The 27,423-nt window shown below is 40.1% G+C and overlaps 1 protein-coding gene across 1 annotated transcript in view; it reads left to right on the forward strand.

Moving 5' to 3' along the window:
- Positions 1-20,787: 20,787 nt before the first annotated feature.
- The window catches only part of top2a (DNA topoisomerase II alpha), a 57,134-nt gene continuing 50,498 nt past the window's right edge, over positions 20,788-27,423 (forward strand). The window contains exons 1-6 of the mRNA XM_072561416.1: positions 20,788-20,979; positions 22,604-22,750; positions 23,348-23,438; positions 23,534-23,597; positions 25,070-25,215; positions 27,011-27,108. Coding sequence (XP_072417517.1) covers positions 20,947-20,979; positions 22,604-22,750; positions 23,348-23,438; positions 23,534-23,597; positions 25,070-25,215; positions 27,011-27,108 — 579 coding nt within the window. The 5' untranslated portion in view covers positions 20,788-20,946. The remainder of the gene's footprint in view (positions 20,980-22,603; positions 22,751-23,347; positions 23,439-23,533; positions 23,598-25,069; positions 25,216-27,010; positions 27,109-27,423) is intronic.

Here is a 27,423-nt window from a genome sequence, read left to right on the forward strand (position 1 = left end):
TTAACTAAATTCTTTTATACGACTCCAAGTCAGGAAGGGATATTTCCCCTTGTGGGTGAGAGCAATGTTTTAAAATTTAGGGGTCACCCTTTCAGAATAGAGAGGAGGAGAATCATTTGTTTTCTCAGAAGGTCGTGCAACTTTAGAACTCTCTTCCTCAGAAGGCACTGGAGGTTATTAAACATTTTTAAGATAGAGATGGATAGATTCTTGTTTGACAGAGGAATCAGAGGTTATCAGGAATAGAATGGAATGTGGAATTCAGAGCACAAACAGATCAGCCCTCATTTTATTGAATGGGCGAGCAGACTTTATGGGCTGAATGGTCCAATTCCAGTCCTATTTTTTACATTCAGTCATATGTCATTTATTTAAGAATCCCTATAGTGCGGAAACAGGCCATTCAGCCCACCAAGTCTACACCTACCCTCTGAAGAGTAACCCACCCAGATCCATTCCCCTATCCTATTACTCTACATTTACCCTGACTAATGCACCTAACCTACACATCCCTGGACACTATGGGCAATTTAGCATGACCAATTCTCCTGGCCTCACATCTTTGGATTGTGGGAGAAAACCAGAGCACCCAAAGGAAACCCACGCAGACATGGGGAGAATATGCAAACCCATACAGACAGTCTCCAGAGGCTGGAATTGAACCTGGGATCCCCAGCGCTGTGATGTAGCAGTGTTAACCACTGAGCTACTGTGCCATTCGATCTATACCTGCCAGCTTCTCACTCCTCACAGCTGTCCAGTATCACAGCTGCAAACTATGAACTCTGAATGTCAAAAGGTGAGAGGAAGGTGGTAAGGTAGCTCAGTAGTCAGTACTGCAGCCTCATAGCACCAGGGATCTGGGTTTAATTCCTGCCTCTAGCAACTGTGTGGAGTTTGCATGTTTTCCCTGTGTCTGTGTGAGTTTCCTCTGACAAAGATGTGCAGGTTAGGTGAATTGCCAATGCTAAATTGCTGACAGTGTCCACAGATGTGGAGGCTAGGTGGTTTAGTCATGGGAAATTCAGGGTTACAGTGATGAGGTAGTGAGTTGGAACTGGGTGGGATGCCCTTTGGAAGCTCAGAATGGACTGAATGGCTTGCTTCTATGCTGTAGGGATTCAATGATTCTATGACCAGAGTTTGTGAACCTCTTCATAATGAATTCGGAAATCTACATTCACACATGAAGAATAGCCATTTGCATATCATATTGAGGAGCTTCTATATCATGGAGAAACCGAGAAACTTTATGGAAGACTGTGTGAAAAGCAAGTATAATGGGAATTTTATATAGCAAAGACTCTTGAACTAACAAAGAAATGCAAATATCAACAGTCTGCAATTAGTTGAAAGAATTAGCTTATTGATGTTGGTGATAACTCACAATTAATATCCAAAAGGGATCTCTTCCAGTGACATTGCTTCATCATTATCTTATTCCCTGTTTTATTGAGAAATAATATATCTGTGTGAATTGAGCACAATGAACATAAATATCTTTCCAAATTGATTGCAATTTAAAACTTAAACTCAGCCTGCTTTCACTGGAAAGATGGAGGCTGTGGGGGGTGTCCTGATAGAGGTCTACAAAATTATGAGAGGGTGGATAGTTAGAGGCTTTTTCCCAGGGTGTAAAATTCATTTACAATACGGCACAGGTTCAAGGTGAGAGGGGGAAAGTCTATGGGGGATGTACAGCGAAAGTCTTTCACACAGAGGGTGGTGGGTGCCTGGAACACACTGCCAGTGGAGGTGTAGAAGCAGGCACATTCAGAACATTTAAGGCATATCTTGATAGACACATGAACGAGATGCAAACATAGGGATAGAAAACACACATGGGCAATAAATAGTGGATCAAAGTAAGGATCAAGAATTGGCACAGACTTGGGGGCCCGAAGGGCTTGTTCCCGTGCTGTATTGAAAGGAATTGAAAAAACATTAAATTAAAACAATACCCTACCTGAGACATACTGCAATATGTCAAAAACGTGACAAAACATCTGAAAATGAACCTTCCAGCTCAGCGAGCAAACCTACATCCAGAACCTCAACCTGAGTTTCAAATCTTCTCAAAACTCGATAACATACCTCAATATTCTAGGTGTGTCACACACCTGACTTTCCAAATTTCTCTGTAAAGCACAAGTTCTGAGTCTGGGGATATATTCAAGGGTCTAGGTGGTGTACAATCAAGCTGAATGTTTGAAATATATAATATACTCTTCAAGAATCGTCAGGTCCCATTCAGTCAGATGACTAATAAGCAAACACTTTTTTAGGAAATTAATTTTAGAGAAACAAATACAGTCAGTTTGAGGTAGAAAATTTCACACACGCAAAGCCATTAGATCAATCAGCGCTGATGAAGGCTGTACACAACCTTCTCTTCACGATGCTGACAAACCTACAGTATGTTTCTCCAGTCTTCAGCCTAAACATTCACCTCCCACACCACAGACCCCCACCCCCACACCCCCTTCAGCTAGCCTTTGGTTGCATACCATTCTGATTTGGAACAACATCACTATTCCTTTGTTGTCACTGGGTCAAAGTCCGAGAATTCTCTCCTTAACAGTACTGTGGAAGCACTTTCACCACATGATGGCTATAGTTCAGGATAACAATTCGAGAAGGTGGCCTGTGACCATGTTGACCAGCATAACTAGAACTGACAATAACTGCTGGCCTTGACAGCAACACCAATGCCTTGAGAAATATGAAATTTTGGAACATTTTCAGTCATTTTTTACCATTATGATTGTCATTGATGGCTCCAATCAAATGGATGTTATAATTCATTGTGGCTATATTTCAAGGAAATATTCACAATTGTAGGAAATCAAATGGAAAGTAAATGGGAAAGGCCAGTGAATGTAGGTTATTCCCTGATTGAGTCACTTCTATGGAACCTACACCAACCTGATTGCTTTTCAATCTTCTACTGATCCAATAACAGCTGTAACCAGAAATTTAATTTGAAAGTTTCAACTGACTTAATTTTGATGATCTTTGTCACCTTTTTCAAAATCCAACCATGCCTGTCCAATGAAAAAGATCTGTATGGGTGAAAAGAAAGTTCTTCACACTTGAGTCATCATTCCAGTTATGGTGTCCATTTATTTAGTCAATCCTTAAACACAGTTCTTGAGCAGTAGATATATCCAATTCAATGGTGAGGAAATGAATGTGATAATATAATTTCTCATTGATTTTATCTGAACTCATATTTTGTATAAGGGAAATGAACACAGTAGTTTATCTGGTGATAGTGTCCTCCCAACTGAATGAGTCATTCCTGATGAAGAACTTATGTCCAAAACGTTGATTCTCCTGCTCCTCGGATGCTGCCTGACCTGCTGTGCTATCTATGTCCATCTACAACCCTCTTATGCCTTCATAACGTACTTTCCTATCTATCTATTATCATGGATCCATTATAGATGTTTCAACATCATTTGATTGAAGTTGTTATTAATACAAGATTTCATTTGGGGCATTTTTAAGGATGCAGTCTTACACGTTGAACAGAAAAGATTAACTCAGACAACTCTAAACAGCTCTCTCTACATTTGAAATATTTCTGGGTAAATTATTAGATGGGTTCTAAATCTCAGCATCGAAATAACCATCTAGATTAGGAGAACTTGCAATGTACTGGGGAGAGATTTAGTGTATTGAATCACATGTGGTGAATCACTGGATTATTTTCCATCCCACATGTACCTAATTTGTGTAACACTAATTCACTAACTGGGCAATTAGAAAAGATTTTGGGAGGAGTCAGCTATCTTTTGTGAAAGGGAAAATCATGGGGTTTAACCAATTTATTGAAGATTAAGGGATAAAAAGAAGACTGTTATCATAGTGTGTTTAGATTTCCAGAAGGCATTTGATAAGATACCAAATGAAAGATTACTGTGTAAACTAGGAGATCCTGCTGTAGAGGGTAATATGTTAGTGTGGATGGACTATTGGCTTGATAGCAGAAAATACAGAGAATGCAGCAAATGGCCTATTTATAATTGACAGGGTGCAAAGAGTGGAGTCCCACAGAGGTGTCTGGTGGGGCTTCAGCTTTTTACAATCTATATCAATGACTTAGACGAGGGAGTGAAGACTTGAGAGCTAAATTTGCAGGTGATGCATATAGATAGGAGCGTATGTTATGAAGGCATAAGAGGGTTGTAGATGGATATAGATAGCACAGCAGGTCAGGCAACATCCGAGGAGCAGGAGAATCAATGTTTTGGACATAAGCCCTTCATCAGGAATAAATCCGAAACGTCGATTCTCCTGCTCCTCGGATGCTGCCTGATCTGCTGTGCTTTGCCAGCACCACACTCTTGATTTTGATCTCCAGCATCTGCAGTCCCCACTTTCTCCTAGATGGATATAGATAGTATGAAGGAATGAACAAAAATCTGACAAATGGAGTATTGTTGTCAGATGGAGTATGAAATCGGAAGGAAGATTAAAAAAGACTTAAACAGAGAACAATTGCAGAGTTCTGAGGTGCAGAGAGATCAAGGTGTTCTAGTGCACGAGAAACATAAGTCTAGTATGCAAGTATAGCAAGTAATGAAGAAGGCTAATGAAATGCTATCCTTTACAATTAGATAAATTGAACATGAAAGTAAAGATGTTTTGCTTCAGTTATACAGGGCGTTGGTGAAAGCACATCTCAAATGCTGTGTGCAGGTTTGGTCTTTTTTAATATTCATTTATGGGATGTGGACATTGCTGGCTGGGCTATAATTTATTGCCCATCCTTTGTTGCTGTTGAGATGGTGAGCTGCCTTCTTGAACCACTGCTATTCAGCTGCTGTACGTAGACCCAGTATGCTGCTGAGAATAGAGGATTTTGTGACATGTGACTCTAGACCTGCAACAGTGTTATTGACTTTTAACTGTCTTGATCTCATATCCCATATATAATCCCACTACCCTGGATCCTGACTAATTTCATCTCCCTACTGCTGTATGTTGATGGGTTTATACTGGGAGTTCCAAAATAAATGTTGGCTCTGGTTTCAGTTATGTCCACCCAGAAACAGTAGCAACTGTGCAAATAAAATCCTTTATTCGTGAGATTGAGACTTATCATATGTGAAAGGAACTGCAATACATCAGAATATTAGATCAGGTTGCTACAGTTTCAAATATACTTATTTATTATAAAATATTACTGCATAACCATAAATATTAAAACTGTGTTTGCTTTCGTATTTAAGTGTTACTACCATTTAATATAAATATTGCCTAACTGCCTCTCTGATGAGTTTGCAAAGGTCATTCCACGCATCTTCAATTTGCAGTTTAAAACACAATGACACTAATTTTCCAATAATTGTTTCACTCTGACACATTAACTAGCTTTACTGTGATGTTTTGGCAGACTCTGCAACTCCGTAAATCAATACAATATTTTTTCATCACAAAGCTCATACATTTCATGAGCTATCAGCTTTTCACACATGCTGATAACAAACCTGACATAAAGAAAACCAAGATGTCCAGACTACAGTAATTCAGATTTATATATGGCACCTTGCACATTCTTGAGAATGTCAGTTTTAAAATAAGGGGTCACCCAGTTAAGACAGAGCTGAGGAAGTATTCTTTTCTCTCAGATGATTGAGAGTCTTTGGAATTTTCTTCCTCAAAAGGCAATGGATGCAGAATCTTTAAATTTTTTTAAGGTGGGAGAGATAGATTCTTGATTACCAAAGGGATGAAAGATTAACAGGATCTGCAGGAATGCAGAGTTGAGGTTTAAATCAGATCAGTCATGACCTGATCATTGAATGATGGAGCAGGCTCGAAGGGCTGAGTGGACTACTCTTGTTCCTTGTTTGTAGGAAGCTTCAAGTGTCACGTAGCTATTTAGTTCCATTTCTTTGAAATGTAGGCACTGTTACGTAGTCAAATAAATTAGTTTGAGACAAAAATGAGACAATATCAATAACCAAAGTGCCATGTGTTGTTCAGTATCCTCGCCAGTATGGAATCTATACAAAACAGTGTAAGGCAAATCTACTTGGCTGTCCCAATGGACTAGGCAAAAGTGAGGACTGCAGATGCTGGAAATCAGAGTCTAGATTAGAGTGGTGTTGGAAAAGCACAGCAGGTCGGGCAGCATCCGAGGAGCAGGAAAATCGACGTTTTGGGCAAAAGCCCTTCATCAGGACTGCCACATTAACTCTATTGAGCATCTAGTTGAACAGTCAGAGATATTTTAAAAATATCAGGCTTTCCACTTAACACTGAAATCAACAGTGTCATGACTCTTTGGATCTCTCTTTCCCAGATAGTGGTAGAAGCAGGGCAGGGATTATTTTAAAGTCAAAAGTAGTTGGTCTTTGACTAACAAAGAAGTCAAAGGGTATCAGAGGCAGGAATGTGGATTTGAGATCATGATCTGATCAGGCATGGACTTATTGATAGGCACAAGAGGCTAGAAGACTGAATGGCCTACTTGTCTCCTAATTCATCTGCTTTTATATTTATATGGAACTTGGTTACCCTGATGGAGTCAGTGGCAGAGGCCAGCAATAAATAAAATACCTAAATCCTGGGACTATGTACCCAAACAATTCTGGGGCCTTCTTTTGATAATCTATGAAAGATGGAATTCATGAAAAACAATTTTATGCAACAATACACTTTTTGTTCAAAATTTCAATGGTTATTCATTAACCACAAGTTAAAATTCATAATTTCCTCTGGCTCCTAAAGACCTCAGCAGAAAACCTCTATCTAATCTGAATGCTTTTAGTGTCCTCATCTAAATTCCAAATTAAGCAATGTTTACTTGTCTTTCCTTGAACCTAATTATCTTTCATCATTCAATAAAGCATAGCCAATTATCTGTCGCTCTGCCAATCTTCATTTCATTTTGCTGTCAGTGATAAAATTCAGACCAGGAGGTGTCAGCCTGTTGGGATGATTGGTCAGCTGTAACTGGGAAGTCATACTGCTTCTCAGGAATAATTCAATTTAATAATTGATTATCACAAATCAACATTGCATATTAAATGACACCAAAGGCACCCACATAAGAATACTGATTGATAGAAATCAGGACTTACTACTACAGTAATTTAAACTGCTGTCCTGTTCATTTGACAGTGGGCTTTTCAGAAAGATGTTGTATTAACATAGTGGTCAGAACAGATACAACTTAATAGCAGAAATGGCGATGCCGCACACAATAGATGTGAGAATGTCAAATGTGAGTACAAAAAGTACCATTTGGGAGAGGTGAACTAAAGGCTTGCAAAGATTCAAACAAAAGTCATTAAAGCTAGCCATGTCAGCTTTGGATTAGTTGGTAACCCTTATGCCTTTAAATTGAATAGTTCTGGGTTCAAATCCTGCTGTAGGTTTATGTAATATCAAGGCTGATACTCTAGTGCAGTAATGTCAGCATATTGCACTGGTTGTTGATGATATGGGATTCTTTCTGTGGCTATAACGGACTTATTTCAAAGAAGCACTGTGAAATTCTCCCTAATATTCTATTCAATGTTTATCTTTCAATCAACATGACTAAAAAATAATTATCTGGTCATTATCACATTAATGAGTGAGGGAGTTTGCTCAGTGTAAATTAGCTATTGCTTTTCCTTTATGACAAGTGACTCTACTTTTAAGAAGGGCTTATACTTTGACTAGATTGGCATCGCAGACTATCATCTGTATCCCACCAACATTTATGGATGTGGTTAATGCCAGCTGAACTGGATATTGCACGCTTTCATTATCACGATGATAATGAAAACCTTATAAGTGCAGATGATCAATAAATGGGTTTTGAATATCTTATATGAAGGGACTATAAGTATTTCCTTTGGGAGTTTCTTCCACTATGGGATTATCCTTGGGAAGAAAGATTATTGGTGTATTGTTTTAAAAACAAATGTCTTTGTAGTTTGTGTGACTGACTGCTGCTTCTTACATAACTATCTGTTGGAGAATTTTATTATAGAACTTAAAACTGTCTGATGATGGATCTCTGATTTGGAAGAGCCGCTGTTAGACTGGGGTGGACAAAGTTAAAAATCACATAGCACCAGGTTATAGTCCAACCGGTTTATTTGGAGACACTAGCTTTCAAATCACTGGATGAAGAAGCAGCGCTTCGAAAACTTGAATCTCCAAACAAACTTGTTGGACTATAACCTGGTGTTGTGTGATTTTTAAACTTGTTGATAGATCCTTTCTTCTTGGTGATGTATATGGAGTAATGTTTTTTTTTACATTTATTATCATCTTCAATTTGCTACAATTTTTTCAATTCCAGCAGAACATCTTGCAATGAAATTGTATGTTCTTGGATTTCCTTGCTGTATACCTCTTTGGTTGTAAACCACTTTTGAGATATCAGGTGGTGCTACAAAAATGAAAGTCTTTCTTTCTAGTGCAAGCTCACACTCTCTAAATATAAAGGGCAGGACAATATGGTGGGGTTCAGAACCTACCATTTTGGGATGAAATGAGGGTCCAAAGCCCACACAAACTTTCAGTAGGACTCGCTCACTCATTTTACTGGAGACAGCTTTCTAATACTACAATTAAGGACAGTGGACTGGTACTTCTCGAACTTCATTAGCTCCATCATGCAAAGTGGCTTCTGCTCCAGCAGTGTAGAGTGTGATGTAAATTTCTGGATATATATATATAGAAATTTAATATCATTTATTGTAAGTCTGGGTTTCTGTTTTTTTCTTCAATTAGTAACCTGTGTGTTTTCTGGGCATCTAAAATTAATAATATACCTGTGAGTGTTTCTGTAGCCATGGTGATTTCTTTAAAAATTGTTTTTGAGATCTGCCATTAGATTTGTATGGTTTGTATGCACCACTAATGATTTTTTTTTGTTTAACTTGGATTGTCTTGTAACCTAGCAAGGTAAATTATGGGGCCACAAAGTCTGTTAAAGGTTTCTGGAATTTGTTCCAGGGTTTAGACAGCAAAATGTTTGGTTTCAATTTTACTTGAAGTTCTTAACAGTCCTGTGAAGTACTTGGAATAGAATGGTTGTATAGATCAGTGTTTCTAAGAAAAAGTATATACTGTATATAGTGAACTAGTTCCTTGGCCATGGTCCTCTCTTTGAGGCACAGAGCATCCATTTCCAATGCTCCTATCCCACCCACAGAAATCCACTGCAAAGCTGCCTACATGAAGCTGGAGTCCCATTCATATGACATGAGTTCTGCTCCATAAGTAGCAAATTGCCAGGGCCACAACAAATTTAAGCTGGCTTTTGCATTTCCTACAACTTTGCTGGCCCTACTTGATCTGTTCCTGCCAACGCAAGCCTGTTAAAATTCTGCGCAAAAAGAGGAGCTGAACATTTTCTCCCTCTATATCATTAACGCAAGGGATGTAACACTTCAAGCTGCACATTAACATTGATCCTCAATCTTTCCATATTGGCATGCTTTAAGTACTATGTGTTGGTACTAGGGGAAAAAATATTAATTGTTAGCCTAGTTAATATACAAAATATGATACACACGCTTCTTTCAGCAGCTTAAGAGAAAAAGCATCCAGCCCAGTCCTTTCAGACTGAAACAATTCTATCATAACAGAGGCTATTTCCTCTTTTCATTAGCAGGATACAGATTCAAGGTAATCGGCAGAAGAAGCAATAGGGTCACATATGGAACAACATCTTCCCACAGGGAGTAATTGGGATCTGGAATGCACTAGCTGGGAGCACAGTTCATTTAACAGCGAGTTGGATTACTATCTGAAAAGGAAGAATGTGCAATATTATCATGAAAAGGAGGGGCAATGGCAATAGGTAAACTACTCCTTCAGAAGACTAGCACCAAAATGATGGGCTGAATGGCTTCATTTTGAACTGTAACCATTCTATGAATCTGTGAAATATCTTGTCATTTCTAGTATTGTGGAATAGCAATTAATATCACTTTCCCCTATTCTCTGAAAACTCAGTTCAGACATTAAGCATTTATCTGTCCTTCAACCTTGAAATGCACACAGGGCAACTCCCACACACTAGCTTCACTCTTCCTTCATATTTAGAAAAAGACTTACTATTTTTCCATGCAAGCTGCCTCAGCTGCCTTTGCGCAACATAAATAGAATTTCTGACCTTCTATCAAACTGAGAATCCCAATGGCAGCAGCTAAAATGATTACACTTTAATTGAGTTTGCATTCAAAAGAGATTGCTACTGTACAGCTGCTGACAGTGAATCAATTTTGTCTAAGCATTGGGAAATAGCCAAAAATCTTCAAATACAGGTGAAAAGATTTTTAAAAAAACATAATAACTATATAATTGGGACAATCTATACATATCACAGAAAACAATGTCGAAAATCCTGAACAAGCTGGGACCAAATGCCTTTGAGATTCCTACGGTATTAATTAAAACTCTCAATATATTTAACAAATCTTAAAGTTATGCCAGAAACATGCACCTTAGATGATGACAATTAATTGGTCCATTTGTTCTTGTCCATTTCTATCCTTAGACTGGACTCCATAGGTGATCCTGTGGTGTAGTGGTAGCATTTGTATCTCTTGGACAGAAGATGTGGCATCATTGCTTGCAGTGATAAGGTTTATAAAATATGTAGAAGAGCCTCTAAGGCAAGTTATCATTTCACCATGATCTCATGTGTTATTACTTTGCTTGAAAGGTGAAACATGTACAGAGCATGCTGCTCTACAGCCTTACTGTCATGTTATCTAAAAGTAACCTCGAAGTCAAGCCTGAGCGTGTATGAAGTTTCAAATGACCCATATTGGAAAAAATGGGAAGCCTTCAGAAATGAGATAACAAGGGTGCAGAGATAGTATATTCCTGTTAGGGTGAAAGGAAAGGCTGTTAGGTATGGAGAATGCTGGAGGACTAAAGAAATTGAGGGTTTGGTTAATAAAAAAAGGAAACATATGTCAAGTATAGACAGGATAGATCAAGTGAATCCTTAGAAGAGCATAAAGGCAGTAGGACTACACTTAAGAGGGAAATCAGAAGGGCAAAAGGAGACATGAGATAGCTTTGGCAAATAGAGTTAAGGAGAATCTAAAGGGTTTTTACAAATACATTAAGGACAAAAGGGTAACTAGGGAGAGACTAGGGACCCTCAAAGATCAGCAAAGGGGCCTTTGTGTGGAGCCGCAGGAGATGGGGGAGGTACTAAACGAGTATTTTGCATCTGTGTTTACTGTGTAAAAGGACATGGAAGATATAGAATGTAGGGAAATAAATGGTGACATCTTGAAAAATGCCCATATTTCAGAGGAGGAGTGCTGGATGTCTTGAAACGCATAAAGGTGGGTAAATCCCTAGGATCTGATCAGGTGGACCCTCAAACTCTGTGAAAAGCTAGGGAAATGATTGCTGGGCCTCTTGCTGAGATATTTGTGTCATCGATAGTCACAGGTGAGGTGCCGGCAGACTGGAGGTTGGCTAACGTGGTGCCACAGTTTAAGAAGGGTGGTAAGGACAAGCCAGGGAACTATAGACCAGTGAGCCAGAGCAAGTATTTGGAGGGAATCCGGAGAGACAGGACATACATGTATTTGGAAAGGCAAGGACTGATTAGGGATAGTGAACATGGCTTTGTGCGTGGGAAATCATGTCTCACAAACTTGATTGAGTTTTTTGAAGAAGTAACAAAGAGGACTGATGAGTACAGAGTGATAGACGTGATCTATTTGTAACGCGTTCGACAAGGTTCCCCATGGGAGACTGGTTAGCAAGGTTAGATCTCATGGAATACAGGGAGAACTAGCCATTTGGATACAGAACTGGCTCAATGGTAGAAGACCAGTGACGTGCCACAAGAATTGGCGCTGAGTCCACTACGTTTCATCATTTATATAAATGATTTGGATGTGAGCTTAAGAGGTATAGTTAATAAGTTCGAAGATGATACCAAAATTTGAGGTATAGTGCACAGTGAAGAAGGTTATGGGATCTTGATCAGATGAGCCAATGCGCTGAGGAGTGGCAGATGGAGTTTAATTTAGAAAAAAATGCAAGGTGGTGCATTTTGGGAAAGCAAATCTTAGCAGGACTTATACACTTAATGGTAAGGTCCTCGGGAGTGTTGCTGAACAAAGAGACCTTGGAGTGCAGGCTCATAGCTCCTTGAAAGTAGAGTCACAGGTAGGTATGATAGTGAAGAAGGCGTTTGGTATACTTTCCTTTATTGGCCAGAGTATTGAGTACAGGAGTTGGGAGGTCATGTTGTGGCTGTACAGGACATTGGTTAGACCACTATTGGATTATTGTGTGCACGGTGGCACAGTGGTTAGCACTGCTGCCTCACAGCACCAGAGACCCGGGTTCAATTCCTGCCTTAGGCGACTGTCTGTGTGGAGTTTGCACATTCTCCCCGTGTCTGCGTAGGTTTCCTCCGGGTGCTCCGGTTTCCTCCCACAATCCAAAAATGTGTAGGTTAGGTGAATTGGCCATGCTAAATTGCCCCTAGTGTTAGGTGAAGGGCTAAATGTAGGGGAATGGGCCTGGGTGGGTTGCGCTTCGGCGGGTCGGTGTAGACTTGTTGGACCGAAGGGCCTGTTTCCACACTGTAATCTAATCTAGTCTAAAAAAATTCTGGTCTCCTTCCTATCAGAAAGATGTTGTGAAAGGGTTCAGAAAAGATTTACAAGGATGTTGCCAGGGTTGGAGGATTTGAGCTATAGGGAGAGGTTGAATAGGCTGGGGCTGTTTTCCCTTGAGTGTCGGAGGCTGAGGGGTGGCCATATAGAGGTTTATAAAATAGTGAGGGGCATGGATAGGGTAAATAGACAAAGCCTTTTCCCTGGGGTGGGGGAGTCCAGAACTAGAGGGCGTAGGTTTACGGTGAGAAGGGAAAGATATAAACGAGACCTAAGGGACAACTTTTCATGCAGAGGGTGGTGCCTGTGTGGAATGGGATGCCAGAGAAGTGGTGAGGGCTAATACAATTGCAACATTTAAAAGGCATTTGGATGGAAATATGATTAGGAAGGGTTTGGAGGGATACGGGCTGCGTGCTGGCAGGTGGAACTAGATTGGGTTGGGATATCTGGTCGGCCTGGACAAGGGACCGAAGGGTCTGTTTCCGTGCTGTACATCTATGACTCTATAATATTGTGGTAATTCCACTGGACTTGTTATTCAGAGCCTCAGACTAACGTCCTGGGGAGCATGGGTTTCAATCCGACCATTATACATGGAAAAATTTGAATTAAATGAAAGAATAAGGATAAGAAGCTATCCTAACAGTGACCATGTAACTACTACTAATTGTCATAAAAACCCACTGGTTCACTAATGTCCTTCAAGGAAGGAAAATGCTGTCCTTACATGGTCTGGACTACATGTGACCACAGGATTGTGGTTGACTCCTAACTGCCTCAGGGCAATTAGGAATGAACAATAAATACTGGGCTAGCCAGTGACACCCACATTCCATGAATAAATTTTAAAAAGTTACATTGTTTTTAGGCCTTTTCATCAGTATTCATTGCCCAACAATATGAATGTAACTTAGCAGTTGTATTGTCCCCATTGATCTTGAATCGACAGGACTGAGGTCTACCTGACTGCTAGATTGATCAGAACTCATCAGTAAATCAACAGTTTCGGATTCTGAAATTATTGTGAGATAAAAATTGTCTTTATCAGATTTAAGTTGTGATTCACAAGCAACCTACACCATCTAGTGTACATATACAGTACTAGAAGTAAAATTTGCACTTCACAATCAAAGAACATTACAACTAATAAAGTAATTTTGCAGGATAGTTTCTGTTGCAGTGTAGGAAACAAAATATACAATTTATGCACAGCAAGGTCCTGCAAACTGCAGTGCAATAACATTCAGATAATTTGTGGTTGAGACATCAGTATTCCCTGGGATATTACACACTCATTTTGTCTTTAAATGAAGAGATTATACAAAATGCAACATGCTCATTGCACAGACACGGCTGGTGGCATCACCTGCCTATGACAGGACGGGCTGTAGGATGCCATCACCATCATTAAAAATCACACAACGCCTAGTTATAGTCCAACAGGTTTATTTGGAACCACTAGCTTTCAGAGCACTGCTCCTTCATCAGGTGGCTGTGGACTATAAGATCATAAGACAGAATTTATGGCAAAAGATTACAGTGTCGTACAGTGATATAATGAACAATCCAGGTTTGTTCAATACATCACTGTATGACACTAATCTTCTGCTATAAATTCTGCATCTTATGATCTTAAGGGTATCACTGAAGCATTTTTTCTGTCCACTTGGGGCTTGCCAGCTGTTTCAGAGCTGGGAGCAGAGAACCTACTTGTAGGATCTTGAATCAGTCATGCAGATGACTTGTCCAGCCCATCGCAACCAATCAAGAGTGCTCAGTGCATCGACACTGGGGGTGTCGGTGCATCGTTCTTCTTAGCAGATTCATAGGATCTTGCACTGGCAGTGTTGATGGTACTGCTCCAGCACCTTGAGGTGTCTGCTGTAGACAGTCTGCGTCTCAGAAACATATAGGAAGATGGGAACCAGCTCAGCTCTGTGCTTGGTGTTGGGTTGATGTTGTTGTTCTCGAATACCCTTTTCCTCAGGTGGCCAAAGGCTGTGCTACACATAGGAGAGAGTGCAGGATAGCTTAATCAACAGCTGCCTTGCCCGATAGAACACTGAGGTATTGGAAGTTGTCATCGTTCTTAAGGCATCCCCATGGATCTTGATAATTGGAGCTCGGTCCACAATGCCAGGTCAGGTTGGAGGATCTTCCTCCATTGGGTGTTCAAGGGTGAGACCCATGCTCTCACATGCCTCTATAAGGGTGCTGAAGATGGTCTGGAGTACATCCTCTAACATTGCAAATACAAAAGCTTCATCTGCATACTGCAGCTCGATTACACTTGTTTGGGTGACTTGGGTATTGTTTTGAAGGTGACGAACATTGAATAATTTCCTCCTGGTTCTGTAAGTTAGCTCCACTCCAATGGGGTGCTGGTCAGTGGTGAGGTGAAGCATTGTGGCTGGGTAGATCAAGAACAGTGTTGGGGCAATGATGCATCCCTGCTTGACACTGGGAATGGGTCAGTGGTGGAACCATTTGTCAGCTTCCATGTCATTGTGTGACAAACTTCATGGTGTGACCAAAGTGGAGAAGGATGTTCCATAATGCTTCCCGATTGACAGTGTCATAGGTCTTTGTAAAGTTGAAGGAGGTCATCTACAGGTGTAAGTTCTTTCCTCCACATTTTTCTGGCAGCTGTCATGCAATGAAAATCACGTCAGATATGCCTCACTATGGCCAAAAGCCACACTGCAATTAAGCATGGAGCTCCTCAGCCACATGGAGGAGACAGTCAAAGAGGACCTTGGTGATGGACTTTTCCAATGGTCAACAGCAGGGAGATTTCCCTGTATTTACTACAGTCAGACTTGTTGCCTTTTTTGAAAATGCAACATCTGGAGCTTTCCTGGGATGCTCTCCTCCTTCCAGATAAGGCAGACAAGGGCAGGTAGCTGCAGCAGGAGCTCTTCATACTTCAATGTCTCAGCAGGGTTACCCTCTGCTCCAGAATTCTTGTTGATCTTAAGCTGGTGGTCAGACTTCTGTAGGAAGCATCAGTGCTTTCAGAGACATTATCATCAGCATGTGCACCACTGATTAAGAGTCAAGCAGACAAGGCAGAGGCTGGGACCCAGTGGGAGCAGTACAAAAGGTCAGAAGTGAGAGTGGAGGATGGTAGCGAGACTGGAGAGGATCACCACCTGGCTGTCTTCAGCTCAGCTGCTTCCCTTCTTGCCCAGGGGTTGGGCTCTACTTAAAGGTCCTTTTCCCACAGTGGGATATCCACATTAACCTGAGAAATTTAACATCTCATCCAGAAGACAACACTTTTGGCAGTCAAGTGGACCCTGAGTACTGTTCTAGAATGTCAGACTAGAGAGGTAGCACATTGATTCAATGGTGAGCACTGCTGCCTCAGTGCCAGGGACCCAGGTTCGATTCCAGCCTCGGGTGACTGCCTGTGTGGACATTCTCCCCATGTCTGAGTTTCCTCTGAGTGCTCCAGTTTCCTCCCACAATTCAAAGATGTTCAGGTGAGGTGAATTGGCCACGCTAAATTGCCCATCATGTTCAACGATGTGTAGGTTAGGTGCATTAGTCAGGGGTAAATGGACGATAATAGGGATGGGGATTGGGTCTGGGTGGGTTACTCTTCGGGGGTGGTGGGGGGGTTTAGTGTGGACCTGTTGGGCTAAAGGGCCTGTTTCCACACTGTAGGGATTCTAAGATTCTAAGGTGTTGCCAGCAAAAGCAGCTCTTGCTGAACTCCAAATTGTCTATACCTCAAACTTCAATTACTCTTTGTTCAAACAACAGTTTACAGTGCTTTTTTAAAAAAAAAAGTGTTCATGGACCAGGTATCACTGGTTAGTTCAGCATTTACTGCCCATTTCTAATTATCCAGGGGCCAGATAAGAGTCAACTAGTTGTGGAGTCACATGTAGGCTAGATCAGGTAAGGAGTTTCTTTCCCAAAAGGACAAAGTAAACCAGATGGGTTTTTCCAATAATCATTGTCATCGGTGGACTCTTCATTCCAGATGTTTTAAACTTCACCATTTACCATAGTGTGATTTGAATCCAGGTCCTCAAAACATTGCCTGGGTCTCTGGAATTATGGTCTAACTGTAGTGATTGTAACATGTTCAGCCAGGTGGACCTCATAGAATATGAGTTCCTGATTGGACCAGGTTAACTGCCCTAATTAGAAAACCCTGGCTGACAGGTATAAACAGGAGTGTCAGAGATTCTGCTCACGCTGAGGAAGCTGGACCAGTGTCAAAAAACATTTATAAACTGATGTATCAGAGGTTCTGTTCACTCACAGCTGGCTCTGAGGAAGCCAGACCAATGTCAAGTGCGATACACATGTAAATAGTGGGTGATTTAGTGATGGGAAAAAAATAGAAAAAAATATATAAATAAGAACTTGATTGAGTTTTTTGAAAAAGTAACAAACAGGGTTGATGAGGGCACAGTGGTAGACGTGATCTATATGGACTTCAGTAAGGCCTCCAACAAAGTTCCCCATGGGAGACTGGTTGGCAAGGTTGGATCTCATGGAATACATGAAGAACTAGCCATTTGGATACAGAACTGGCTTGAAGATAGAAGACAGAGATAGTGGTGGAGGGTTTTTTTCAGATAGGAGGCCTGTGAGGAGTGGAGTATCACAAGGATCAGTGCTGGGTCCACTACTTTTCATTATTTATATAAGTTATTTGGATGCGAGCATAAGAAACAATTAGTAAGTTTGCAGAGGACTTCAAAATTGGAAGTGCAGTGGACAGTGAAGAAGGTTACCTCAGATTACAACAGGATCTTAATCCAATGGGCCAATGGGTTGAGGACTGGCAGATGGAGTTTAATTTAGATAAATGTGAGATGCTGCATTTTGGGAAAGCAAATCTTAGCAGGACTTATACACTTAATGGTAAAGTCCTAAGGAGTGTTGCTGAACAAAGATCTCAGAGTGCAGGTTCATAGCTCCTTGAAAGTAGGGTCATAGGTAGATAGTATAGTGAAGGTGGTGTTTGGTATGCTTTCCTTTATTGGTCAGAGTATTGAATACAGGTGTTGGGAGGTCATGTTGTGGCTGTGCAGGATATGAGTTAGGCCACTGTTGGAATATTGCATGCAATTCTGGTCTCCTTTCTATCAGAAGGATGTTGTGAAACCTGAAAGGGTTCAGAAAAGATTGACAAGGATGCTGCCAGGGTTGAAGGATTTGATCTATAGGGAGAGGTTGAGTCGGCTGGGGCTGTTTTCCCTGGAGTGTTGGAGGCGGAGGGGTGGCCATATAGAGGTTTGTAAAATTGAGGGGCATGGATAGGGAAAATAGACAAGGTCTTTTCCCTGGGGTGGGGGAAGTCCAGAACTAGAGGGCATAGGTTTAGGGTGAGAAGGGAAAGATATAAAAGAGACTTATGGGGCAACTTTTTCACACACAGGATAGTGCTTTTATGGAATGAACTGTCAGAGGAAGTGGTAGAAGCTAGTACAATTGCAACATTTAAAAGGCATTTGGATGGTATATGAATAGGAAGGGTTGAGAGAGATATGGGTTGGGTGCTGGCAAATGGGACTAGGTTATGTTGGGTTTTTTGGTCAGCATGGACAAGTTGGACTGAAGGGTCTGTTTCCATGCTGTATTTCTCAATGACTCTGAACAGGTGTGTCAGAGATCCAGTTCACACTGACAGCTGGTTTTGAAGGAGCTGGATCAGTGTCAAGGACTCTCCAAATGTAAATAAAGATTGACTTGGTGATGGGATAACAGCCTTTGTGAAGTTATTTCACCAATGATAACATCGTTATCTCCATATTGTCTACTTGTTTGTCATAAATGTCAGGTTACCTACTTTTCGAAACAGCAGCCACTCTTTCCAACACTGGATTTAAAACAGCTGTCTCATTTCAGTCCACATATCTTCAAAAAGCAAGGTTAAAAGACATGTTCCTTATACAAGTGTTCAACACAAATCCTGAAATGAGATATGAAACTGAAATAATGGGCTAATAGGAGGTCTGTTATGAAAATATGCCAAGTTAAAAAAATTCTCACATTGAGGAAAAAATGAAGTAACTGTCATCCATAGAGGCTGGTAAAAGAACTCAACAGCCTTTCTGCATCATGGCAGATCTCTGAATCACTTAGAGTATAATTGGCCACCTCAATGTTGCTCCTTGGAGCACAGCAACACCTTATATTGTCAGTGCTGCCAGGTCACTTTACTGCAGGGACAGGTAGCCATCTCATGCACCAGAACAGGGTACTCCTCAGCTGTTTGCTTAGGTTTCTTAGCACCATTTCATGCTTACTTTCATGATCAAAGCATCTGTCTTCCTCTGTTTGTGCTTTGCATTTAGGACTTAAACACTCAATAGTTCTGTCTTGCATTTTCTTTCAGCTTGAACCCAAACACAGATGTAGAGTCATAGAGATGTACACCATGGAAACAGACCCTTCGGTCCAACCCATCCATGCTGACCAGAAAACCCAACTCAATCTGGTCCCACCTGCCAGTACCCAGCCCATATCCCTCCAAACCCTTCCTATTCATATATCCATTCAAATGCCTCTTAAAATGTTGCAATTGTACCAGCCTCCACCACTTCCTCTGGCAGCTCATTCCATACATGTACCACCCTCTGCATGTAAGAGTTGCCCCTTAGGTGTCTTCTATATCTTTCCCCTCTCACCCTAAACCTATGCCCTCTAGTTCTGGACCCCAGAATTGCACACAATATTCTAATAGTGGCCTAACCAATGTCCTGTACAGCCGCAACATGACCTCCCAACTCCTGTACTCAATACTCTGACCAATAAAGAAAAGCTTGCCACACGCCTTCTTCACTATCCTATCTACCTGCGACTCCACTTTCAAGAAACTATGAACCTGCACTCCACAGTCTTTGTTCAGCAACACGCCCTCGGACCTTACCATTAAGGTGTACAAGTCCTGCTAAGATTTGCTTTCCCAAAATGCAGCACCTCACATTTACATAAATATTTGAATTCAGCGTGTGTGTCCCTGCCTTGTGGACAGCAGACACAACATCCCTCTTGTAAGAGGGTAATAAACAACACTACTGATTCAGATCTTGTCTCAGACTGAAATTATTGAAGTGAGTGAGCGTCGTTCTCACAGGTGGGGAGACCAAAAGTAGAGGGCATAGATTTAAGGAGAGAGGAGAAAGGTTTAAAATGGACTTAAAGGGCAACTTTTTTCACACAGGTGATGGTGCATGTACAAATTGATCTGCCAGAGGAAGGGGTGGAGGCTGATACTTTTTAAAAGTTATAATTGTATCTAGATGGGTATATTAATAGGAAGGGGTTAGAGAGATATGGGCCAAGCACTACATTAACTTATAACATTTGGTCAGTTGAACCAAAGAGTCTGTTTCTGTGCTGTACAGCTCTAGGGCTCTGTTCTGTCTGCTCAGATGCTACCTGTGCTGTGGAGTTTCTCCAGCAATATCTGTTTCAGTGTGAGTCAGATCTCCAGCATCTGAAGTTTTTTAAAAGAAACACAGATGTAGAAGATGTGAAACACAACAAAACCTGAATCTGAGAGATGACAAACTAAAGCACAAGGTGCTGGAGAAAACACAGGAGGTCTGGCAGCATCTGTGGAGAGTTAACAGGCTCAATGTTTCACATCCAGTGACCCTTCAAAACAACCAGTTCAGTTTTTTGTCATGGTGTCCAAGAAAGGTTTTGGCCTTTCTTGAGGCCAAAGAAAGAACTGAAATTGCTGGAGAAACTCAACAGGTCTGGCAGCATCTGGAGAGAGAGTTAACATTTCGAGTCCAGTGACCCTTCAGAACGTATATTACTGAAGATAGTAAAATCTGAAACAGAAACAAGCTACTGAAGGGCTTCAACAGATCTGGCGGTATCTAATGAGAGAGAGAGAGAGAAAAACACAGTTAATATTCCCAGTCCAGTACCAACTCCAGAGCTTGATGTTCTGTTAAGAAACATGGTGACGTCGGGTACAAACATTCCCATTCCCATTCCCATTCCCATTCCCATTCCCATTCCCATTCCCATTCCCATTCCCATTCCCATAGCACTGCGACATAGTGACGCCGCTTCCTTCCAAGAGACACCCAATCACGTTTAAATATACTGACCGGCGGCCTTTGGATTGGCCGACCCATTGGCGGGCTGCAACGCGATTGGTGGCATTTGTATTTCATTTGAGGGATCAGGCGCGAGCAGCGAACGTTAGTCTGAGGGCGATTGGAGCTGTGGAGAGTTGTCTTCACAATTGTTCGACTAAAAACACACGTGTATATACACAAAACAGAGAAAATAATACCGTTTTTCTGTTCGTTATTAGCCGCTGTTAATACTCTCGTTCGAAACCATGGCTTCCGATCTTGCATCGAGTCCCTTAAGAGTGAGTAAAGGCTTTTGTTTTCCCTCCAAACATTTAGTCGTTCGCTTCAATCAAATCCGTCCCGCCTGCCCGAATAAAGTCAGAGTTTTTAAAAGTAAAAGTAATGAAATCGGATGGTGTGTGAAGCGCCTGGTGAGAGTGGCTGATTTCGATTTTAAAACGCACGAACATTATTGCAATTGAGGTGGGGGGGGGGGAGGGGTGAACATGCGGGATTGTGTTTAAAATGTACAGGTTTATTTGTAGAAAATCTAAATCTAACTTTTACCTCGAGGGAAGCGATCGAGAGAGCAGTCCTTTTTGTTTTGGAAAAGAAAATAATAAATTATCTGCAAAGCCTCTTGTTTTGTTGCATTTCACCCCTCCCCCCCCCCCCCCAGTTGAAGACAGCAGCCATTATTTTAACTGGCAAAACATATCAGGAAGGAAAAGAATTGAAACCACTACCGAGGAAGATTGACCAGAGTTTTCTTTTGGAGAAGGAACATATCAGAAAGAAAAGAAATTGATACAAGTTGCAGGGGAAGATTAACCAGTTATTTTCTTTGGAGAAAAGTCTAATTTAGTGTAGAGACAGTTGAATGGGGCGGATATCATAGAGGTGCTCAACTTTGTGTTAAGATTTTTCTTTAGATAGGTGTTGATAAACTTCTTAAAATCCATTTCAAAAGGCCTATCTTTCTTTTATTTTGACAGGAGCCAGGTCTAGAGATGTGCAAGAGCTATCTCACCTGATTGTTAACATGACCTGCACACTACATGATTTGCTGCAATTGGGAAGTGATGCCTTATGCACCTCTGGACCTGATTCTTTCTTCATTATGACAATAATATTTTTCCTGGGGTTTGCATTGCAATGGGAGGGGCTTTTACCAGTCAGGAAGGAATTTAGGTATTTAACACGTGATAACATCTAGTATTGAGTGGCTATGTCAAAGTCCAGAGAAAATAGACAGAATGTTTTGACAGAACAGTTGCTATTCTTAAGTTTTCAGTAAAGCATATTGATGTGTGGTTTTTGTACACTGTCCACAGACGTATGGAATCCCCTCACAGGTTTATAAATAAAGGTTGATCCATGAAAGCTTAATTTGTATTTGGAGGGAGGACTTTGAGCTGTGGTAGCATTTTGGATGAAAATCCATTTGCCTGGCATGAGCGCACTTTGGGATTACTGTTTAGTGACACTGCCTTCTATATGTTTGATTGGTGCTAATGACCCAAAATAAATTGTCCAGCAATATTGTTGTATTTTGGTTCTTGGTGATGGTTACTTTGACAAATGACTTACAACTTTCTATATGATGGCATACGGTCCATTAATTATTGCCATATATCAATTTGTTGTATATTTTGCAATTTGTTGTATATTTTGCATAGGATGAAACATCAGTTTGGGGAGGGGTTGTTCTTTAGATCTATACAGCTCATATGTGGATCAAATTAATGCCAACAACACACAAGTTTGACTCTGTACTGACTGCGATAGACTACCCTTAGAACAATAATTGTGTCAATATGCTATAATTCCACCATTAGTCACAAAGGACTTGCTTTCACATAAAGAACGCAGAAGAAAAAGAATAAAAATAATATTCTTAATTTTATTTTCACCTTCAAACAGCCTTTGTTTCCCAATCAAATAAGTAAGTTGAAGAAAGGTGATGATCGCCAATTGTCTGTTGAAAGAATCTATCAGAAAAAAACACAGTTGGAGCATATTTTGCTACGCCCTGACAGTTACATTGGCTCAGTGGAACCAGTTTCACAAGTAAGTATTGATTTTTGCCTTGTGGAAATAGCATGCTAATCTAAAGTTTTGATGAAGTGTCGTATTGAACTCAGAATAATAACTCCATTTCTGTCACTGTAGACAGACCTGACTGAGTTTCTCAAGCATTTTCTGTTTTTATTTCTGATTTCCAGCATCCAGTGTCTCGTTTTTATTTGAGTGATAATCTATACTTGTTTTTTATAAAGAAAACAGTTTATAGTGAAAACAAAATATGCTGACATTCACACTGGAGAGACCAAGCTGACGTTTCAAGTCTAATTGACTATTCATCTTACATAAGTCTATTTTTCATAACTGTCAGGGTGTGAAATAATATACTACAAAGATTAATTATGAGCATGACTATATGAAACTTAGCTTCACTAGGAAATAGACTTTTGTTTTGCATCCCTAATCCAGATTGAGGCTAGTAGTATAATCCCCATTACTGCAGGTTCTTTTAATGTTATTGAAAATGCAACAGTGGGGATTTTCATTCCCCTGAAGTTTGCTGATGAAACCACAAAACCTATCTGAGAAAATTACTGTGTGTGATCTTCAATTACATCAAAATGTAATTTGTCTATTTTATAGCAAATGTGGGTGTTTGATGAAGAAGTTGGCCTAAATTGCAGAGAAGTGACTTTTGTTCCTGGTTTGTACAAAATATTTGATGAAATTCTAGGTATGTGGAAAAAAAATTCCGAAATAATCATAACACATTTTGAAATGAGAGTATAAATTACATTGTTAAATCAATTCTCATTTTTTAAATTACAGTGAATGCAGCAGATAACAAGCAGAGGGATAAAAACATGTCATGCATCAAAATCAACATTGATCCGTAAGTGTTTTTAAAATCAATTCAGAAACTTTAGTGAATTCCAAAACATTTTGGAACAGGAAATCGATATAAGTGAATTTTCAAGACATAAAATTCAGTGCTTAAAGCTAGTTAAACATACAATGAGACTTTTAAACTGATCCCATTTTGTAAGTGAATCGTGTAACATTATGTTAAAAGATTGTATACTGTGCAATCATATTTCTAAGGTTAACTTAAGCGAGAGCTGGTGATATCTTGTAAGAAAAAGACAGATATACTTTATATTCAATGTTTATTGTAAATATGATTAATGCAAATGGCCACCAGTGCAGTCAGTGAGCATTGCTTGATGAGCTCTGAACTGTTGGCATTTTTCTGACTTGTAATCTGACAAAACAGCAACCACAACTTTGGGATGAGTATGAAAACTTTATTTACTGTCTAATGACCAAAGCGCAGGAAGGAATACAGTATCTGCATATATCTTAGCCTTACCAAATTTCCTTCATGTTATTTGTATTATTACATTGCCACCCTAAACATCAGAAGAATCTGAAGATCGATATGGTCAGTCTTTGAACTATTAATAATCCAAATTTAACAATTAATCCAAAGCCAGCTCAATGCTAAACTGTTTAAAGTAGCTTCACTACTGCAAACGTCAACATCAGAAGTAAGCCAGTTCATTCACCACAAAGTAATATGTTGCTAAAGCTTGACAGTGTTTGATGGCAAGCAAACTTATCTCTCCTGTCAACTAAAGTTTCTAAAATTGAATGGTTTTAATACATTCTGGGAGAGAATTAGAATGAATTATCAATAGCTAGTGTGAAATCCTCATGCACAGTACAGATAATTAGTTAAGGCATGCAGATCAAAAAAAATTAGGTTTGCAATCTTTATACTATTGGTCAATTCCAATTTGGGTTCCACTCGACCACTATACAGAGAACCTGTTGAAGTTAAGGACACCATGTTGCCCGTACCAAATTGAGAAGGTGGTGAGCTACCTTCTTGAACTGCAGCAGTCCATGTTTTATCAGTCCACCCCCCAGAGGTTCAAGGATATTTTGATATAAGTTTAGAGCACAATGAATGTGACTTGGGGTTGGCTTTGCAGATGGTTGTGCTCCCTACATCTGCTGCCTTTGTCTGTCTAGGTGGTAGAGATCACATTTGGAAGGTACTGTTGAAAGAGATTTAACAAATTGCTGTCGTGCATTTGCAGATTGTAAACAATGCTACTACCACTCTCCAGCTGAAATGGGGAGTGGCTGTTTCAGACGATGAATGGGATAGTTCCCGTAGCTTGTGCTGCAGTATGGATATTGGATGAGTTACTGTTGATAACATTGCTACTGCTCTCATTTGGACAACTGGAGTTGTTCTATCACACTCCTGACTTATGCCTTGTGGATTGTGAATGGGATTTAGGGAGTCAGAAAGAGAGTTAACATGATAGTAAAATTATGTTTTTTATTCTTCCTCAGTGAAAACAACAGTGTAACTGTCTGGAACAATGGAAAGGGAATTCCTGTTGTGGAGCATAAAATAGAGAAGGTTTTTGTTCCTAATCTAATTTTTGGCCAGTTACTGACCTCCAGCAACTATGATGATGATCAGAAGAAAGTTACTGGTGTGTGTGTTATTCACTATTATTTGGAATTCATCTCTTTAAAAGAATAAGCTGTAAACAGTTCCCTGATTTTAGAATCTTGCCAAAAGGTAAAATACTTTGCGTGTGACATTGAACTCAAGAAGAATTTGATTTTGTTGTTTCACGTTACAAATTAAAGTAAGAATGACTATTTGTGCATTGGATCCTGGGTGCTAGATGTATCTTTGTAACAGGGATTCTGGAATTTAAAAGGTTTTAATCGAATTGTAAAATTTATTAATCAGCAAATTTGAGATCAAGAAGTTATTTTAAAATGTCCAACCACGTAACTTCATAGTGAGTCAATAGAAATAAGGAGAAAGTGAGGACTGCAGATGCTGGAGACCAGAATTGAAAAGTGTGTTACTGGAAAAGCGCAGCAGGCCAGGCTTATGCCCGAAACGTCGATTCTCCTGCTCCTCGGATGCTGCCTGGCCTGCTGCGCTTTTCCAGTACCGCGCTTTTCCAGTACCACACTTTTCAAAAATAGAAATAAGTACAAGTAAGACTCAATGATCTGCATCTCAAAGTCCAGATTTCTGGAATTTCAGAGTACCTAATTTGGAAACTTTCCATCCTGTAGTAGATATCCCATTATAGATTAGATTCCTTACAGTATGGAAACAGGCCCTTCGGTCCAACAAGGGAAGAGTAATTCCTACCCTATATTTAACCCTGACTTGGCAGTTTAGCATGGCCAGTTCACCTAACCTGCATATCTTTTGGACTGTGGAAGGAAACCGGCGCACCTGGAGAAAACCCACGCAGACTTAGGGAAACTCCACACAGACAGTTGCCCAAGGTGGAAATCAAACCCAGGTTCCTGTTGCTGTGAGGCTGCAGTGCTAACCACTGAGCCACCGTGCTACCCCTATATACCTCTTATAGGGGTGGAAAAGGAGGAAGGAAGTCAGCATCCCACAATTGAGTACATTTATGTTCCATGGCATTGATTGCCTCTGGTATTTTATATGGGAGAATCAAGATTAAGTGAGCCTTGATTAGAAGGTGTGGATCACTGTGCCTCAATGCTCTGACATATTTCTTAAGTTAAATTCATATACCCTGCTCTGATTTATAATGCACATTTCAGCTTTACCTTTAAAATGATTTGCAAAGGAGCAAATGTGATGTGAAAATAAACGTTTCCATACAGTGAGTAGTTAGGGTATGGAGTACATTCTTTGAAAGTGTGGTGGCAACAGGTTTTAATTGAGACATTCAAGAGGTCATTGATGATTTCTTGGATGGAAATAATGTGCAAGGTATGGGTGGAAGCAGGAAATGGGCAGTAGGTAATGTCCATTTGCAGATGCAATGGGCTGAATAGTCTACAGCACTATAACACTTCTATAATTCTGCCATGTTATTTCTATTTAAATAGCTAAACCCATGGAAGTCTGAGAAGTAGATTTGGTTGAAGTATAGAAGTTTCGTTTATAGTTTGAGGAGTTGAGCAAATCAAAATAGATGTAGTGACATCACTTAAGGATAGGTATAAATACAAAATGATAAGTCCACTTGAGCAATTCTGGTGTAAATGTATCAAAGGCTACGACAATATATGTAATGGAAGTAAGATTTTGCAAACGAATACACATTTTCAAAGATAATCTTGATATAGCTAGATAAATCTTTAATACATGGAATCACTGTCACTAATTCAGGTGATGTGTAAAGCTTCAGTGTATAATTCACAAATTTGATGCCATCACCTTTAACTGTTTAATCTGTTACTGAACAAGAGAATTACCCTCATTTTTTTTTTTTGCAGGTGGCCGAAATGGTTATGGTGCAAAACTCTGCAATATTTTCAGCACCAAGTTTACAGTGGAAACTGCTTGCAGGGAGTACAAGAAATCCTTCAAGCAGGTGCATTGAATAGAAAACTCTGGCTTAAAAGAAGTCTGTTTGGTCTAACTTAATTCATAGAGGCTCTAATATTATTTAACATTATTAGAATTAAGTTATAATTAATAGGTGAGCTCTTTCGTTTCTTTCTGGCTGCGCAGGCGTCTGAAGTTCACGTACAGCAGCGATTTCCATCACTGCTGATTACTTGTTCACCATGCACCCAGTGAAATGCTCACCCAATTATCCCTTAATTAAGATATACCCATTACCAGTTCCCTAGCTCTAGTTTGTCGCCGACATCTGTGCCAGTCCTTAGATGATGATATATTCCTT

Source organism: Chiloscyllium punctatum, chromosome 42, assembly GCF_047496795.1.
Source record: "Chiloscyllium punctatum isolate Juve2018m chromosome 42, sChiPun1.3, whole genome shotgun sequence".
In the NCBI taxonomy this organism is placed as follows: Eukaryota; Metazoa; Chordata; class Chondrichthyes; order Orectolobiformes; family Hemiscylliidae; genus Chiloscyllium; species Chiloscyllium punctatum.